We start from the raw sequence: 19671 nt of genomic DNA, 5'->3' as shown, positions 1-19671 counted from the left end.
TAGCTCGCTATAAAAGCAAAACTATGGACCAGAAGCAGAAGATTTGGATCGACTCACTGAAGCAAAAATTAGCAAAGACAATCGTAAGAAAAGAATAAAAACAATTAACCACTCAGACCACTGAAATGCAGCTAATTAATGAAAAGGTAAGTGTGTTTTTCTGTGTTTGTTCTTTTGCATGAAATGTATCTTTTAAAATTGAAAGAATGAAAGAAAAACTAAATAAAAACAAAAATATATCAGTAAAACACAGTATTTCTAATAAATGATGAACACAGAAACACAGTCAAAATTTTCCAATATCAATTTCTGAAATTCAACCTCAGTTTCTCAATTTCAAGTTCAATGTCTTGTTTTCAAATTCCAAAAAATTAGGAAAGTTACAACTTTAGTAGGAAAGTTGTTACAAAATTAACGCAGTTCAGTCCATGAAGAGAAGAGAAGTCAAACTGCACGTTAGTTACATATTCTGGCCACACGATGGAGACAAAGGGTAAAGTAAGGCTTAAATGTGGTGACAAAGACAGTGTTTGAGCTAGAACTCCACATTGTAGAAGAGGATTCACCAGCAATCCTAGGAAGAGAAGCAGCTCAAAACTCTGACTGATTAAAAGAGTGTACAAAGCAGAGAACAAAGACCAGACTGACATTCTGAGTGAATACCAAGATGTGTTTACTGGTGTAGGATGTGTACCAGGACTGTCCCACATACAGCTCAACCCAGATGCTGCTCCAGTCTTAAGACTTAATTTTGTCTTCAGGGAAATCCTGGAAAACTTGAAAAGCGCAATGTATGCAGTTCTGTCCTACCCAATCAGAAAACTCCTTTTCTCACAACTCCTTTTCCTCTGTTTCCAGGTACGAAACGATGGGATGGCTCGCCAGTCCAAACCCGGGATAAGAGTCCACAGCCAGGACAGGATTCAGGATCACAGCAGCAATTTTTCAGACACTCACAAAAGAGAAAAATAAAACACAAGAACAAAATCCGGCCTTGCAAAAACAAAGCCAAAACAATCATCAGTAACTCATTCAAATAAACAGTTTCTAATGACCAAAATGTCTGTTTCAATTATCTGGATATAGACAACACATACATGCTAGTCACCATGTGCTTGATTAACACACTAGAGTCTGTGTACAGAGCTAGCAAAGCTAGCAGCGCATGGCACACACTTCACAACAGAAAAAATATAATCTTTCAAACATTTAAACATAACTATATGCACTCACAGATTGTATTAGAAAACACTTAAAGCATTTACAAACATTTTTTATATCACTCATCACTTTTTCAAATGTATTTTTCACATTAAGAGTCCAACAACAGTAGGCCTATCCACATTACCTAAATACATCTCTTATGAAGAAATTGGTACTCACCAAGGAGAAATATAAATCACAGACAAAACAAGTATTTTCTCAAAGAAACAGATTTAGTTCAGATCCTATCACGTCAGTGTCTTTTCTTCTCGTCGCGTTCAGAGTCACATCGCACTCTTCTCAAAGCGTGGGCTTTTTAAAGAATTAATACCTCATAAATCTACTTCTCAACTTGTTAATAATCTATTGCTGGATTATTAAACAGTTTGTTCTCCCTCAAATCACTCAATCGCATCTGCTCTCACTCTCGTGTCGTTCGCAATCTCTCTACATTTCTGCTTGTGCGCGATCTTCTGGAACTCTCCAACAGGGGGCGGGGCTAACCTTTCACCTCACCAATCAGCAATCAGTTCAGGAACCTTTTCTTTTTATAATAAAATAAAATAAAAATTACTTTGTTCTTTTCTTACTATTAGTTTTATAGCGATATAAATAAAATAATACTAATTATTAATATTAGTGACCAGAGTTAATGACCTGGGTTACATAAATCAACTATTTAAATGTACATTCATACATCTTATTATTCAGACATATTGAAATAGTTACTTAGTGTGTCAGCAATTAATGGTTAATTCAGGTAGTTATAAAGCATTTAGTTGTGGTCAGTTAACTGTGTTTGTGAGCTCATCTAAAGTGAGGACTAGTTATGCCTTGTAAAGCTTTTACAAAGGAGATTTTACAGTTATCTTCTAAACAGAAAAAGGAAACAAACACAACACACTGATACAGAACATAGAAATATTTAAGATGTATGAATGTACATTTAAATAGTTTATTAATCATTTACTTACACTAAGTGATATTATGAACCACTGACAACAACTCCTAAATAACCGGTTTGTAAATAATGCAATACTTCATTTAGAAATGATAAACTGATCATTAAAAAGTAAGAAAATACAATTATTAAACACATTATAGATATGCTTATAAATCAAAAATAAAGCATTTATAGCTGTATTTATAAACTACTTATCAATGTCTATCCATGCTTTATAAATGATGAATTAACTGTTTACTAATTATTAACTAATGATTAATAGCATGCAGTTATTATAAAGTGTTACCGAAACACAATTCAACTTTAAAAACGTAAGAAAGAAAAATAAAGAAAAACAAACAAGAAAGAAATCCGCACTTGTTAAATATGTGGCAGTGTGTGCAGTGTGTGTGCATAAGAGTGGGATGTGCGCGTCCATGCATATAGCAACACTGGCCAAGTTGGCAGCACGGGTGGCTAAGAGTGACTCGGGTACATCGGCGGCGTTAGCCCATCTTGCTCCTGTGTTTTCTCCTGTTCCACCAAGCCATGGAATTTGGGAGTACGGTGCAAAATACTCCAGTCCCGTCCCAAACCGAGGGTAACGCCCGCTAAGTGTTCACCACGCTTGTAAACAATGGGGCGGTACTTCCGCCTACGTCCAGCGTGACCTTTCCAACATGATTACGTAATGCCTGGCGCGTTACGCCACACACCAGAAAAAGGTTTTTTTTTTAGTAAATGACCGACCGTTTCGCTAGATAAGATCCTATTCCTTGCATCATGCAGAGCCCTTTGAAACTGCATTGATTTGGACTTCAACAATTTGGTGACCGTTGAAGTCCATTGTGTGGAGAAAAATCCTGAAATGTTTTCCTCAAAAAACTTAAAGGGATACTTTACCTCTGGAAAGATGAATGTGTATTTAAATTGGGTCATTTATGTAGAAGAAATGTGAAATTATTTTTGAATTTGGAGCTTTCTAGACTGAGAAAAGTCAATACCAATACTGAGAAAAGGAGGCCACGCCTACTGGTAAGAGCACGCAGTAGTTAAACAACAAGACTAGGCTACTAGTGAGTCTCCCTGACGAGACTGCCCGGGATTTCGAGATCACCAAAAATGTCCGGGATTCGGCTTTTGCGTTCTACAGTCGCCATTCATCATGTTTACTGTGGCGAGCAGGACGAGGCTGACGGCCGCGGGAGAACGGCGCGAGGCCGGTGGCGTGATTACTGATGAGCGAGACCTGTGAGACGCACTGGTCTCGTATCTCTCACGGAGGAGCGGGAATATTCTTAGCAATGTTAAAACGCACATCAACCGATCACTTGTTTAGCGTTCATGTAAACACTACCTTCAGATTCACCAATCGGAATGAATTCAGTTAGATTGAAACAAAAGGTGTGCATGTAAACAATGAATGGCGACTGCAGAAAGCAAACGCCGAATCCCGGACATTTTGGATGATCTCGACGGCCGGACATGTCCGGGAAAAAGAGGATGGTAACCCCTACTACTCAGCTTTCTCCTACTACTCAGCTTTCTCCTCAGAAAAAGAGCCTGTTAGCTTAGCTTCCAAAGAAAGATGGCTGACACTATGTGTACATTCTGTGAGTGAGATCCCTCTATGGGCGGGTTGAAGACATGCGGGACAGCTCCTCCTACTGGCTGTAGTCTCTTGCCTCTGGCCCAAAAATCCTCCGATGATGCAAAATGACGCTGACAAAAAATACATATATCTCTCGTCTCAGGGGGACATGAGGGTGGAAAGCACGGTAATTCAAAAATACTACAGGTTTTCTACTAATACAAAGCTTAATGCTAAATCCTGAAGTATCCCTTTAATTTCTTTTCTACTGAAGAAAGAAAGACATGAACATCTTGGATGGCATTGGGGTGAGTAAATTATCAGGAAATGTTCATTTTGATGTGAACTAATCCTTTAAGTAATGGGGGAATGTAGTGTTTGTGTATTAGTCAGGAGATGGCGCTGTAGTCCACATGTTGTCACCTATAAAAGGTGTAGAGTAAGAGTTGAAGTGTGTTGTACATGCTGACCATTATGTAACATCTGACACTGTTGGATTGCTTTAGGATTTTAATAAATCTATAAGAACTGAGAACTTTCTTGGCCTCATGCTTACCAGGATTTAAACATTACAACATCAGCAATTGCTGGTATACTGGAAATCTCTGAACACATCTAGTGTGTGTAATCAGAAATGTCCTGTATCTGATCATCTCTGTGCATCTCAAGTGTATGGACGTGTACAGGGTTTTCACACACATTAAGTTTCACTGAAATTTCCAATGTCCAATTAAAACCGTATTGGGGACAAATGTGGGCAAAATAAATCTGAGCGGTTCAAGGTTTCCAAAGTTTGCCCCCTGAACACACACAAGAAAAATTGTTAAGTGCTACAATGTTAAGTGGGTGGAAAAAAAACTCCTTAATCTCGCCTTCGGGGACAGAAATGGTGTGACCCTAACCCTAATGAATGGGAAAAACTGTAATTCAGAGCATTGATATATTGATATTGATATTTGTCAAAAAAATCAATAGTTCCAAAACAATGCATATCATACATACAAATGAAGGGGTGATCCTGTACAATATTCTCAATGTGGCAAACACACACACACACACACACACACACACACACACACACACACACACACTCAATCCACAGTTTTCTTAAGCCCTAACCCGGCCCCAGCCCGACAACGTCTGCAGTTTATCAGCCCGAACCCGACCCGACCCGACCCGAGACCAACATCAATATGACTGTAAGCTCTCTCTGACGCACGCAGTCTCTGCTACACACACACATACACACACACGCTACTAAGAGGTACAATTTTATTATAGGCCTCAAACATAACTACCACCACCGACAATCATGGCCACAATTATTAATCCAGACTGTCCATTACAGAGAAGCATAAGCATGCAGTGGAGAATATTATATAGCCAAATGTAATCCAGCAGTGAATAAAGATTTACGGCCTTCCTTTTTTTGATGTTAAGTAACTTTACTGAAGAACAACGTTTCAGAGAACTCTTCGCCAACTGGCTAACATTAAATAATAATAAAAATATAATTAATAAAAAACTGAGTCGGCTACATGTACGTTGGTCATCATTCGCTGTTTATTGGTGAGTGTTGTGAAGAAGAAGAACAGCATCCACTGTTGAAGGCTTCAGGCTCAGTGTTTGTTGTGGTGATCAAATCAAAACTCTTTCAAAATGCAGCTTTTCCTGAAGCATTGGGAACTTTCAGTAACTCCCCACGCTCCAACTTCTCCCTGATGCTCTGCATGCTCAACTGTCTCCTGATGCATTGCACTCGCGTAATCGCATATTGCGTTGCATATTTATAATATTATCAATATAACAATATTTCATTCAGTAGCCTGCGCTCTGCACGTATATTATGAGCATGATGAAAGGAGAGAAGCTAAATGAGCCCGAGTCCGACCCGAGCCTGATCTGTAAAAATAATAATAGTAATGTCCCGACTGCTCCCAATAAGTGACAAAATAACGCCAACATTTTCCTATTTCCATGTTGTGATGTGTATAGTCACAGCGTGTTCAAATAACAAGGTCACATGAGACACAGCCTCTTCTAACCGTACACACACTGGGAACTATATTCTCAGAAGGTGAAGCACTGCTACTTCTGCGGAGGGACTGAATCAGATATTCAGTGTAGGACTGAAAATAATCCAAGATATCTGAAACGAACAAAGACATTTGCTTTACTGTTTTCCACCCCTCTTTCTCCCACAAGGAGCATTTGTAGTTCATGAAAGCTTTAGCGTAAGTTCTGCCAGGAAGACTCAATCAGCGCATCATGTATTACCTCACTTCTAACCAATCCTGTGCTAACACTCGCAGTATAAAAGATTGGTACTTACATTTGTCTGAGTTTGCAGATGCTGACGCTGCCAATTACCTCCATCCTCCCCAACACCACCAAGATGGCCCCTTCCTTTACCTCCAGGGGGTCGCCTTCGTCTTCAGGCAGGATATGCAGCTTCCGCTACCTTCGCATTGCGCGCTAAGGACGGGGCCTACGCCAAAGAACTTTATAAATTCATGCTTGCTGGGCTGTTAATACATTTACGGTTGTTATATCAGTTTATCTCCCGAGTCTTTCTGGTAGAACTAAAGGAACAGAGGGGCTGATAGTGATCAAGGCCTGTAGGCCAAGATGTGTGTACTTCGGGGTCGATGAACTCTCACACCTTTAGTGCGGTGGGGGGAAGATGTAATTATCTGATTGGCCAGTTTGAACATCTCTCATTTGGGTTAAAGTCACATGGTCAGGAAAGGATAAAACAGGATTGCAACTGTTGCTCTGTCTCTTCTTCTCTGGGTCCCTTTCTTGGGGCTCTCTCTCTCTCTCTCTCTCTCTCTACACTCTCTCTCTCTCTCTCTCTCTCTCTCTACACTCTCTCTCTCTCTCTCTACACTCTGTCTCTACACTCTCTCTCTCTACACTCTCTATCTCTCTTTACCTCCTCTTACTCTCTACACACTCTCTCTACACACTCTCTCTCTCTCTCTCTCTCTCTCTCTCTCTACACTCTCTATCTCTCTTTACCTCCTCTTACTCTCTACACACTCTCTCTACACACTCTCTCTCTCTCTCTCTCTCTCTCTCTCTCTCTCTCTCTCTACTCTCTGTTTAATGTGGGTTTTTTAAGCAGTGGAGTTACCTGAGCCTGCTTGAATGCTGACAGACAGATCGCCAACTCTCTGGACCGATGCCAGAACCAGCAGAAGGGCCGTCTTTAAATTCATCAACTGGGTTCAGAGATGATCACGGCTCTATTGTGGTCAAACTGTGAGTTCTCTCACTCAGCAGTAACATGTTTCCAGACCTCAACAGTGAGATCACAGCTATGAAAACACTACGGAAATCATGTAATGTCACACTTAGAGCACAGCCCACAGACACCTCGCTGTAAAGAGAAATCTATTTATTATAAACATTCTCATCATCTGGCAATGGAATTTTGAGAATGATCTAAAAGAGTAAAACTGTCCTCATTTTCTAGCCTGCACTGTGTTTCACAAACAACAGTCTATTTTAGCCCATTATGGCCCATGTCGGAAGTCACTTTTAGGAATTGAATGGCTTAGGTCAGAACTATTTCACAATGACAGTATGTATGAAGCCAGAGTCAAAATTAATCTCTGAAAGTTTTGTCTGTTTTCTCACCTGAACTCTTGACAGTGTATGTGTCTCTGGTCTTGACTTTTATTTTATTTTCAATTGCTATTCGATTTTCACCATTTTATTTGAGTAAACTACTTAAAGTTTCTATTTCACTTACAAGACTTTGTGGTTATTTTAGTCTGTTTATAAGTACACCAATATTGAGATAAGGGTTCATTGAAATAAAGTTAATAATATTCAGAGGCTACTTAGAGAGATCTAATAATAAACTAACCCAGGACCCCTCACACTTAAATCTAAGGGAGAGGGCGCTACATGTGTATATGTTAAAGTATCATGAACCATGTAATACACATGTTGGCGCTGTCACACTCCTGACAATCTGAGTGTGTAAATCATGCTAGAGTTGATAATTATTGACACTATACCACAGTTAAGTGTCTTTACATGTGTGTGAAACATGTCTGAGAAGTGCATATTGTGAACCGCACTGGCTCAACACACATCTACTCTGAACACAAGGATATTCTTTAGCACACGTGAGCATTACTGTTAGTTTCACTTCCTTATTTTAGCAGTTTCCTGCATGCCGTTCAATTCTAGAAATAAAAATCATTACATTATTAGTGATAAAATTGTTTTGTTACTTAAAGGTTATCCACTATCCATGACTCCTGAATTATGAAACAGTTTTTAAAGTATTTTAAAAGTAATTATTAGCATCAGTTCCAGTTTGGTCAAACAGAAAGTATTTGCACACACTACATGAGCGTCTCTAAAGAAGAGATTCATCTGTCTCAGGGAGTGTTTCTACACATGCAGGGGCGTCGCACCCGTGGGGGATGTGGGTGTTTGAACACACACACTTTTCCTGGTGAGAGGGTTCAACACACACACTTTTCCTGCAGTTTTTTCGCAGTTTTGCACAAACACCTGACTACAGTCGCTCCTCCGCTTCTCTGGCCGCTCTGTGTCTGCGCTCGCTGCGGCTGCCTCCTCTCCCTCTTCCTCTCAAACATGACACCGGCTTTGAGTGTGGCCGGCTGATGATTGGCTGTTCTGCCTTAAGTCCCGCCTCTCTTGGTGTGTTAGATGTATTGGTCAGCTCGTGCTGAGGAGGCGGGAACTTATGGCTATGGTTATTTACATCTCCCTTTTCCAGGTACTTTGAATTAGTGTTTATGCTTTCGAGTTTTTTAATAAGCTTGATATGTGTTTGGGATGTGAATTTCGGTATTATATTTCGTCTTTTAGACTAATGCTAATTAGTTCAGCTTGCATTGTTCAGAATGAAGTACAGCTTCCAGTCTAATGCTGAAATTGTTGCTGTTCTTCAAGGGATGACCCCAGAGGTCTGTTGTCTCTTTGACCAAGTGGAAACAGTTGCCCGACTCCTCCTAGTTGTGTCTGTGTCATCAGCAGAGTCAGAAAGGAGGTTCAGTAGCCTCCAGAGGCTGAACACATGGCTACGCAGCACCATGACCCAAACCTGCCTCAACAGTGTTGCTGTGTGCCATGTACATAAAGACAAGCTGGACAGGGTAAACAGAAAAAAAGACTTCAGGAGGTCTGTGGAGCGCCGGAACGCCAGGACTGCATCTGGAGACACTCCCTCGCCTTGATAAGGTCCTTCATTTAGTAGGCTTGCAACATCGCCTTGGTGTGCAACAGGAATCGCCTCCAGCCGGGCCCACTGCCACACATGCCTGGCAAGGAATCACTTCTCTAATCTATCTGGAGGAGATTCCTCTTTTCCACCGGCCATGGCAAGGGTCATCATGTCCAACTCCTGGAGAGAGGGAGGACACAGGCTTACATAAAACATCCGTCTCAACTAGAACGGGCCAACAACGATGCTTCTGGTTTGGGCATGAGGAACTAGAGTAGAGCATTGAGTACAGCCAGACCCTCGAGAGTTAACCCAGCGTGCTTTGCTCCAAAACAGATCACACATCATCAGATGTAGTGGAGCATTTCCATGACGTGATGCACTTTTTAACCCAACCAGCCATCTGTGTGACACTTTTACAGAGAAGCGGCTTTCTGAAGTCAAAAGAGCTGATGATGTTTTACAGCCTATCAGGGCACCTGTGATGTCATCTGACTGCTGTAGCCAATCAGAAATCAAATTTCTTCTTCCTTTCACTGCTCGCCTAACAGACATTTCTTGCTGGATGAAGGACCTTCAACTAAACCTTGCTGAGACAGAACTGCTCATGGTCTCGGCCAACCCAACACTTCATCACAACTTCTCCACTCAGCTATTGATGATCAGTTGAACTTCACAGACCACAGTGCTAGAACTGCAGATTAGCCTTATACAACATTAGGAGGATCAGGCCCTTCCTATCGGAGCTTCACAACTCCTTGCCCAAGCGCTTGTTCTCTCCAGACTGGACTATTGTAATGCTCTCTCCTTCCAGCATCACTGTCAAACCTCTGCAACTGATCCAGACACTGCAGCAAGAGTGTGTTTATCGAGCCGAAGAGACACACGTCACTCCTCTCCTCATAAACCTGCACTGGTTTCCAACAGCCGTTCGCATCAGATTCAAGGCCCTGATGTTTTCCTACAGAACAACCACTGGCTCTGCTCCTCTACACCTAAACTCACTACTCCAGACCGATGTGTCTCCAGAAGCTTGTGTTCTGCAGGTGAACGGTGTCTTGTGGTGCATCATCTCAAAGAGACACAGAATCACTTTCACAGACCTTCACCTGGACTGTTCCTGCTGGAGGAACGACCTGCCGAACTCAACCTGAGCTGATGAGGCTTTAGCCATCTTCAAGAAACGGCTGAAAACGCATATATTTCATCAACACTCGACCCATTAATACTCACACTTACTATTCTATATTACGATACATTACGAGCTCATGAAGGGGAACAAACATCTCAGGAAAGGAGACTTATTAAACACAACTGCAGAGGTTTTATTAAGAAAATTATAGCAATCATTCAAAATGAAAAAAAGATGCTAAAAACAGGAATGAACAGACAAGATCCAAGAATCCTCAAATCAGCTCCATCACACAGAACAGAGAGAGATTATACAGTCTGAGTCTGTACATTACTGTATTAATATTATATTTAAAGCAGTTTACATATGAAGCGCAAGAGAATGACTTTCAACACGGTAGGCAAATATATCCATAAAATCCAAAATAAATCTGGCTTTTTATATGTAAAAAAGAAAACATTTTAATCTAAACTTGATTATGTCAATTTTTTCTCTGTTTTCTGAGAAGAAAATAAAACAATGAACAATCCTCTGTAAGTTTCTGCTATTGTAAATATTGCTGCAGATTGGCTCTAAACTCATCAGTATTTTATTGTAATATTGTCGGCATCTCTATTTCCTCTGGGTGCTTCGAGTCCTTCCTCCCTGCAAAATAAAAGCATTGACTGACCTCTCGTATGTGTTTTTATCATGATTGCAGATTGTTCCAGATCAGATGAGTGTGAATCATCAGATTGTGTGCGGCTCAAAACTCACCAGCTCTTCTTGCACAGATGATCTGAAGAAGAATCACAGTAGGAGCAGCAAACACTGCCATCTCAACAATAATCACAATCACTGCAGGAAACATGAGAGGAAGAAGAGAAACTGTACATGACTGAAGTCAAGGGTATTCAACTATCAACAGTTATTGATGAAGCATTTACAGACTGACTGATAGTTTAATGTTATAAAGCTGTCAGTATAAATGAACTTATTATTGCATCTAAACCAACAACATGTTTATTAGATCCCATACCCACTAAACTACTGAAAGAAGTGTTACCTGTAGTGGAAGAGCCTCTTCTCAATATTATTAACTCATCTTTATCTTTAGGTCATGTTCCAAGAATATTCAAGTTATAAAACCTCTCATTAAAGGGACACTTCACCCATTTGCATTAAGCTTTGCATTGTTAGAAACCCAGTCATACTATTGAATGGTTGTGCAACACTCTCTCATTTTCCCCTGAGACGGGAGAAATCCGTTATTTACCTCTTACACTTCCTCCTACAATGACGCAAAAATCGTCATTTTGCGTCATTGTAGGAGGAAGTGTAAGAGGGGGGGATTTCTGTTGAGACTACAAGCACTCGTTCCTCATCTTTCCCAGGGGGCGGGACCCGCTCACGCTACAGACCTATTACAGATCAGTGGGTGGGACTTTACTCTCTGAAACTGAAAGCAATATCCTCCATCTTGTTTGAAGCTAAGCTAACAGGCGCTGTGGAGACAGATGTAAAGTTATGACAATAGCGGAGGAGAGTGCTCAATATGATATAGACTAGAGGAAGAGGATTTCGGAAGTCTGATGCTTGAATCAGGTGTTTGTGGCTACCTTTACAAGCCGCATTATAGCGAAGAGCAGCCGAGGCAGAAGACCTGCCTGCCGCGGACGAGGAGCCCGGACTGGCTCGGGTTAGGGCGGACTGGTGGCGCCGGTGATCTCACTATGCAACTATGAACCGCTACGAACACAGAGATAGAGTCCGTCTGTGGCAAAGAATTTCAACGAGGACAATTTCTCCTGGACGAAATCTCTGAATCAGACGAGGACACGGACGTTTGTGTTGAGAACTATCCTAGTTTCACACCGCATATGTTCTGACTGAACATCCAGGTACCATGCAATAATTCACCTTTTCTAAAGAAATACAAACAAGGAGTAATGCACTGAATGTGAAATGAATTTCAAGCTCTGGTGGTAGCTAGCCTTGTAGACGGAAGAGTGATTTCTCTTATAGGCAGATATGCGCTTTCTGGATTAGTGGGAGTGGCTTGCGGAGCTGTGCAATGTGGTGCATTGTGGGAGTTGTTGTCTTTCATACAAATGCGTCCTGAAGTTATTTTTTGTCTTTTCTCGGTCACAAAGGCACCAAATTCAAAATTTCTTTTACATTTCGACAACATATATGATCCACTTTAAATAAAAAACAATGTTCAAATGGGTGAAATGCCCCTTTAAGAAACCACAATTAGATCATAATAACCTAGCAAACTACAGACCCATTTCAAATCTTTCATTTTTGTCTAAAATACTAGAAAAAGTGGTGTCCGCTCAACTGGGCTCTTTCTTGCAAGAAAATGATATCTATGAAAAATTTCAGTCAGGATTCAGGCCGCATCATAGCACAGAAACTACTTATAGCTTCTGACCAAAGCTGTATCTCAAAACTAGTTTTACTCGATATTAGCGCTGCGTTTGACACTGTAGATCACAAAATACTCTTAGATCGACTACAAAATTCCACTATGGAGTGCCGCAAGGATCTGTGTTAGGCCCTCTGCTATTCTCAATATATATGCTGCCACTTGGTAACATTATAAGAAAACACGTGTAGCCTTTTTGAAAATTCAGGGCTATAATGAAAATAAAAATAAAAAGCACTGGCAAAATAGTGAGTTTTATGTTTGTAGTATTTTTTTCTCCAAAAAAAAAAAAAAGCTTGTTTAAAGGTTTTGCTAATGTAAGCTTCGTAACAAGAGTGTACCTTTAAGTTCTGAAAAAATGTTGAAATTGTATGCGTCTGTTCTTAACCAATGAGAGTTTGTGCTGCGGGGGTGTTGGGAAAAAATTCCCTTTTTGAGAGGGGGAGTTCGGTGAAGGAGAGAAGGGTGCATGATAATTTGTTGTTGGAGGAGTAAAATTGAGCAAGCTGACTCTTGGACAGAGACTAATTCTTCTCTGCTGTCTGAACTGAGTTGAAGAACAGTTTTGTTTACGATTCGTTACGAAATTTCGAGCGGTGAGGAGAAGACTGGATCCGAAATCTCGAGGGAGAGTGGAGGACTCGGTTGGAGCTCCTGGCGGAAATTCAACCACGGCCTAATGGAGGAGCTGATTCATCGGGCATCATTGATTTGAGATTGCTACCTTCTTATTTTTTTTTTCGGTTTGAAGATATTCGGGACCTTGGACCGTCATCGCGCATTATAGCCTTCATGTTCATGCACATGCAGATGAGTGAGTAACGTACATTTGGACTGAGCTCTGTTGAATCTCATCGTTTGGAGGAAAAGTGCACCAACGGTTCATGGAAATTGTACATGTACTGGTTTAGAGACTAAGTTTGTGGGTTCTCATTTTTGTTATTGAGGTATTGAGTGTTTAAACTATTTTAAGTCTCTGTAGTACTGATTTTGGATCAGTTAAAAGGTTGCACTATATAAATGTGATATCTGTATTTTTGGTTTCCCTGAACCAGTTACGATTCCATCACTGTGTAAGGCAATTATTCAGTAGTTTCATATTCCTGTCATTTATTTATTTTTCTTTGTTTTTGTTTTATTTTTATTTTTATTTGTTAGTTTGTTTGTTTGTTTTGGGATTATTCAATAAACCCCAGGGTTTATTATAACTTTCTTATGCTCAACCTGTTTGTTTTATTCTCAAACCCCTGAAAATATATGTTTATTGGAGGCACCGCGCTATTGAACAAATTATTATTGTAGTATACTGGTAGCTAACTGTTCATTCTTCAGGGGAAGGACCAGACATTACCCTTTACTACTACTGGGATACCAGGGCTCCTTTACTATTATTATACGAGTGTACCCGGTTGGGGAGGGTTACACATGGAATTAATTTCCACTGTTATGCTGATGACCAGTGTTTGGAATAACGCCGTTTAAAAGAACGGCGTTAGGTAACAACGTTATTTTTTCAGTAACGGGGTAATCTAACTAATTACTTTTCCCGTCGTTACAATGCCGTTAAGATTACTGGACGTTAAATGCGGTGCGTTACTATGCATTGATTGAATACACTGTGTAATCCGAACGCACCCCTGGCTCGCACTCGCACAGCTAGTGAGGAGGTGGGTTAATAACGAGGTAAGCGATTATGATTGGCTAAGGCAGTGTCATGTGTTTCATGGTAGCCAATCAGAGCCAGTGTTTTTACACACATGCCAGCACACGCGCCACACACACATACACCAGCTAAACAGAGATTCGATGAAGCAGCAGAGATGACGAGTTAGGAGCAATCCTGACTGAAAGGTTGGCGGGCGCGATCGAAACGTTGTGTAAATGACCGCAAAATATATATGTGTGTGTGTCCCTTTAAACGTGTTGTGTGCGCGCACGCACGCTCTCTACGTAACGTAAGCTGTAACTCAGGGAGAAGAAAGAGGTGCGGACGAGGGGCACATTGTGGTTCTCACGTGGTGAGAACAGATTTCAATGAGAAAGCTTATGAGGATAAATGTGTGTCACAAGAGGATGTTCGTTTCATACAGCACCTCAGTGCCAATATTCATCAGAAGGATAATGGACATTACGAGCTTCCTCTCCCATTTAAGTGTAGCAGCCGACCCTCACTACCCAACAACAAAGGGCTAGTAACTGCTCGACTACAACACCTAAAGAAACGGCTCAAGTCCAATAAACAGTATTATGATCACTACAAGGCTTTCATGGAAGAGATGATTATCAAGGGTGATGCAGAACAAGCTCCAGCTATATTAAGTGGAGAGACAGTGTGGTACATCCCACACCATGGGGTGTACCACCCTCAGAAACCAAACAAGCTGAGGGTGGTATTCGATTGTTCAGCAAAGTTTCGTGGTATATCTCTAAATGACACACTTCTGACTGGGCCTGATCTAACCAATTCCTTGGTGGGAGTGCTGTGCCGTTTTAGAAAGGAGCCAGTAGCAGTTACCTGTGACATAGAGAAGATGTTTCACCAGTTTCTCGTCCCACCTGATGAACGCAATTACCTGAGATTCTTATGGTGGGAGGGTGGAGACTTGGAGAAAGAGCCTCAAGAATATCGCATGGCAGTCCACCTCTTTGGTGCCACGTCTTCACCTGGGTGTGCCAATTTTGGCCTAAAGTACCTGGCACAGCAGCACAAGGTTAACTATCCTTCAGCCTCAGCATTCATTGAGAAGAACTTTTATGTGGATGATGGGTTAACCAGTGTTCCCTCAACCAGTGAAGCCAAAGAACTAATAATGCAAGCTCAAAGAGTGTGTAAACATGGAGGTTTACGGCTTCACAAATTTAACTTAAATAAGGAAGACGTTCTGAGTTGTTTAAACCCGTCAGAAAAGGCAACTACATCAAAGCCTCTTGACTTTAATCTTGAAGCAGCACCAGATGGACGCGTACTCGGCATTCAATGGTCAACAAAGGATGACACATTCAGTTTCAGCATTGACCTTAAGGATCAACCATTGACTCGCCGTGGTATTCTGTCTGTTATAGCCTCTCTATATGACCCTCTTGGGTTTGTCGCCCCATTTATTCTACAGGGAAAGTGTATCCTACAAGAACTGTGTCGTAGAGGTACTGAATGGGACAACGAACTTCCTGATGACTTGCGTTCTCAATGGGTGGGTTGGAAAAACGATCTTCTGAAACTCAAGGAAGTATTGATACCAAGATGTTATCACCCACATACCTTCAGTGACATAGTCAGAACAGAGTTACACCACTTCTCTGATGCGAGTAATGTAGGATATGGTGCTTGTTCCTACCTCCGCTTCAAAAATGACAAGAGTGAAGTCCACTGCAGTCTGGTGATGGCTAAAGCCAGGGTCTCACCTACAAAGGTCATAAGCATTCCCAGGTTAGAACTCTCAGCCACTGTCATATCTGCCAGAATGAGTGTCATGCTGAAAAATGAGCTGGAAATGAAGATTGACCAAGAGTTCTTCTGGACAGACTCGCAGGTCGTTTTAGCATACATTAACAACGAAGCCCGTAGGTTTCATGTTTTTGTCGCAAATCGAGTGCAGCTGATACGAGATGTCACAGATCCTAGTCATTGGTGTTACGTAAATACAACAGATAACCCTGCTGATTATGCATCTAGAGGGCTTAATGCGTCTGCCATCTCTACATCAATGTGGTTATCAGGACCCAAATTCCTGTGGGAACAGGAAGTAAATGCAACACCATACACACCTGTGAACCTGCTTGTCGGTGATCCTGAGGTTAAATTAGTCCAAACCTTTGTGACCTCAGTCAGAGACGGAGCAGACATCCTCAGTCGCTTAAGTCGATTCTCTTCTTGGTCTATGCTTCTAAGGGTGGTTGCAAGAATAAACAGATTGGGCCACAAACAGATGTACAACGGTGATCATGTGACAGTTGAAGAACGTGAGAGAGCTGCTAAGGTGGTCATCAAGCTTGAACAGCAGCAAGCATTCTCAAAAGAAATGCAAATAATTGAAAGAGGAGAAGCTCTACCAAATTCAAGCGCACTGTACCCTCTGGATCCTATTTTGGACAATGGCATCCTCCGTGTTGGTGGGAGGCTAAAACACTCATCTCTCAGTCAAGATCTAAAACATCCTGTAATACTTCCAAAAGGTAACCACATCACTAAACTAATTCTGTCATATTACCACACCAAAGTTCGTCACCAGGGAAGAAGCCAAACTCAAATGGAGTTAAGAATGAATGGATTCTGGATCATTGGAGGCAGTAAGTCCGTCGCCAAGTTCATACACAAGTGTGTGCAATGTCGGAAACTCAGACGACCAGCTGAAGAACAGCGTATGGCAGAACTTCCCAGAGAACGTGTTGAGGTTTCCGCTCCATTCACGTACTGTGGTATGGACTGTTTCGGGCCATTTATTGTGAAGAGAGCTCGTAAGGAGCTTAAGAGATATGGCCTATTATTCACTTGTCTATCATCTCGTGCAGTCCATATTGAAATGATTGAGGACCTATCTACAGACTCCTTTATCAATGCCCTAAGGTGCTTTATCAGCCTCAGAGGAGCAGTTCGCAAACTTCAGTGTGACCACGGCACTAACTTTGTTGGAGCTAAAAATGAATTCGCAAAATCACTGAAAGAGATTGACACCAACGCCTTAGAGATCTTTCTTACAGAAAGGCAATGCGAGTTTGTCTTTAATGCTCCTTCTGCAAGCCATGCTGGAGGTGTCTGGGAGCGCCAGATACGAACTGTGCGAAATGTACTCAATGCCACACTTGCTTTATGCCCAGGCAGGCTTGATGACGCATCACTCAGAACGCTGTTCTATGAAGCAATGGCCATTGTAAACAGCCGCCCTCTAACGGTAGATGGGATTAATGATCCAAATTCACTCGAACCATTGATCCCAAACCATCTGATAATGATGAAGTCTGATGTTGCTCTTCCACCTCCAGGAGAGTTTGTAAAACAAGATGTGTATGCCACTAAAAGATGGCGCAGAGTTCAATACCTAATCGAACAATTTTGGAGTCGTTGGAAGAAGGAATACCTTCTCAATATTGCAGCACGTCAGAAATTGCATATTCCTTGCCGTAACCTTCAAGTGAATGATGTTGTAATCATCAAAGACGATATGCTTCCCAGAGGTCAGTGGCAATTAGGCCGAGTGGTGGGAACCAGTGAAGGAAGTGATGGTCTTGTAAGGCGAGTCAAGTTGCAGTTAGGGGAGCGAAAACAAAATCAACACTCCAAGCCCACAGTCATTGAAAGGCCCATCCAAAAATTGGTGGTACTTATTGAAAATGAGTAATCAACGACTGCTTTGTGATTCCATTGCATAAGACCATGTAATTAAGTTCTATAAAACTTAACATTTTAGACTTCGCATGCATATAAACTGTTTGAAGGCGGTCATATTGATGTTCAGAAATCATGATCTGATTCATTCACAGTTTGTCCTGTTCTTTCATCATTTCATAATTGGTGGGAGTGTAAATGACCGCAAAATATGTATGTGTGTGTGTCCCTTTAAACGTGTTGTGTGCGCGCACGCACGCTCTCTACGTAACGTAAGCTGTAACTCAGGGAGAAGAAAGAGGTGCGGACATTGTGGTTCTCACGTGGTGTTTACAAAAGTTTGAAATATATATTGTAAAAGGTGGATGCACTTTATGTTTTGGTTCTTTTAGTACCCCCTTTGGCAAGCGGAGCGAGGTATGTGTCTTTATTGTGTGTTTGCATGTTGTATTTTAAAGTAATATATAATTTCGTATGGCACGTGTTATTTGTAGAGCTCTTTTGGTTAATTTCTCATGTATGTAATAATTTATTTGCCTTTTGGGTATCTGTAAATGTGTATTTGTTTAAGTAATCTGTCATTTGTACATACGTTTTTTATTCATGAGTATATTGTTTCTTTATGTAGTTTCACGGTGCTACAACACAACGTTTATCGAAGTCACGGTTGATGGCGCTCAAAGCAAGCGGAATAAAGAAGATTAAGCACCCGTCGAAACTCTCTGTCTCGTTTGTTGACGCCGAGGGGCTGCTACACGTTGCAAAGTGTTTACATGTGTGTGTGTGTGTGTGAGAGAGAGAAATAGAAAGAGAGGCGCGGGCGCGATCGAAAAGTCGTAAAGTGTTTACATTTGTGTGCGTGTGTGTGTGTGTGAGGCGCGGACGCGATCGAACAGTGGAAACATAAAAACATTCAATTCATTCAGGTACAATTACCAAACATATCTCCAGGTCTTTTTGTCTTTTTATTAATTTAATTAATAAGCTAATTATATAAAACATATCAAATGTTATATCTGTCGATGTGCAATAAATATCTAAAGTTATGTACAAACACCTGTCTGTTCTACTCATTTCAACTGACTTGTGAAAACTGCTCAAAAAAATCCAAATACTTTGACATATAGCCTTTTTTTTTTTTTTATAGTAACGCAAATAGTTACTTTCCCTGGTAACGAGTTGCTTTTATTATAGAGTAATTCAGTTACTAACTCAGTTACTTTTTGGAACAAGTAGTGAGTAACTATAACTAATTACTTTTTTAAAGTAACGTTCCCAACACTGCTGATGACACTCAATTATACATTTCATCACGACCAGATGAAAACACTAAATTATCTAAATTGACAGAGTGTGTTAAAGATATAAAATACTGGATGACGTGTAATTTTCTGCTATTAAATTCAGATAAAACGGAGGTATTACTTATTGGTCCAAAAAAACTGCCCACAAAACCTCTTACAATACAACTTTAATTTAGAAGGGTGTCCTGTTACTTTATCCTCTACAGTAAAAGACCTGGGTGTTATACTAGACCGCAACTTGTCTTTCGAAAATCATATTTCATATGTTACAAGAACAGCCTTTTTCCACCTTAGAAACATTGCTAAGCTACGTAACATGCTATCAGTTTCTGATGCAGAAAAGTTAGTCCATGCATTCATGACCTCGAGACTAGATTACTGTAATGTCTTATTAGCTGGTTGTCCTGCATCCTCAATAAACAAGCTACAGTTAGTCCAAAATGCAGCCGCTAGAGTTCTTACTAGGTCAAGAAAATATGATCATATAACACCAATTCTATCGTCTCTACACTGGCTACCTATTAAGTTCCATATCAATTACAAAGTATTACTACTG

At 40.9% G+C, this 19671-nt stretch overlaps 1 protein-coding gene across 1 annotated transcript in view; it reads right to left on the bottom strand.

Moving 5' to 3' along the window:
* Positions 1-10627: 10627 nt before the first annotated feature.
* LOC311301636 (uncharacterized protein) overlaps positions 10628-19671 on the bottom strand; it is a 170530-nt gene continuing 161486 nt past the window's right edge. The window contains exons 6-7 of the mRNA XM_084426911.1: positions 10835-10915; positions 10628-10723 (exon numbers count right to left, since the gene is read on the bottom strand). Of these exons, the coding sequence (XP_084283037.1) occupies positions 10668-10723; positions 10835-10915 (137 nt within the window). The 3' untranslated portion in view covers positions 10628-10667. The remainder of the gene's footprint in view (positions 10724-10834; positions 10916-19671) is intronic.

This window comes from Rutilus rutilus, assembly GCF_951802725.1.
Source record: "Rutilus rutilus genome assembly, chromosome: 1".
NCBI lineage: Eukaryota > Metazoa > Chordata > Actinopteri > Cypriniformes > Leuciscidae > Rutilus > Rutilus rutilus.
Note: the sequence above shows the minus strand (reverse complement) of the source record. Positions and strands in the feature narration are given on the sequence as shown.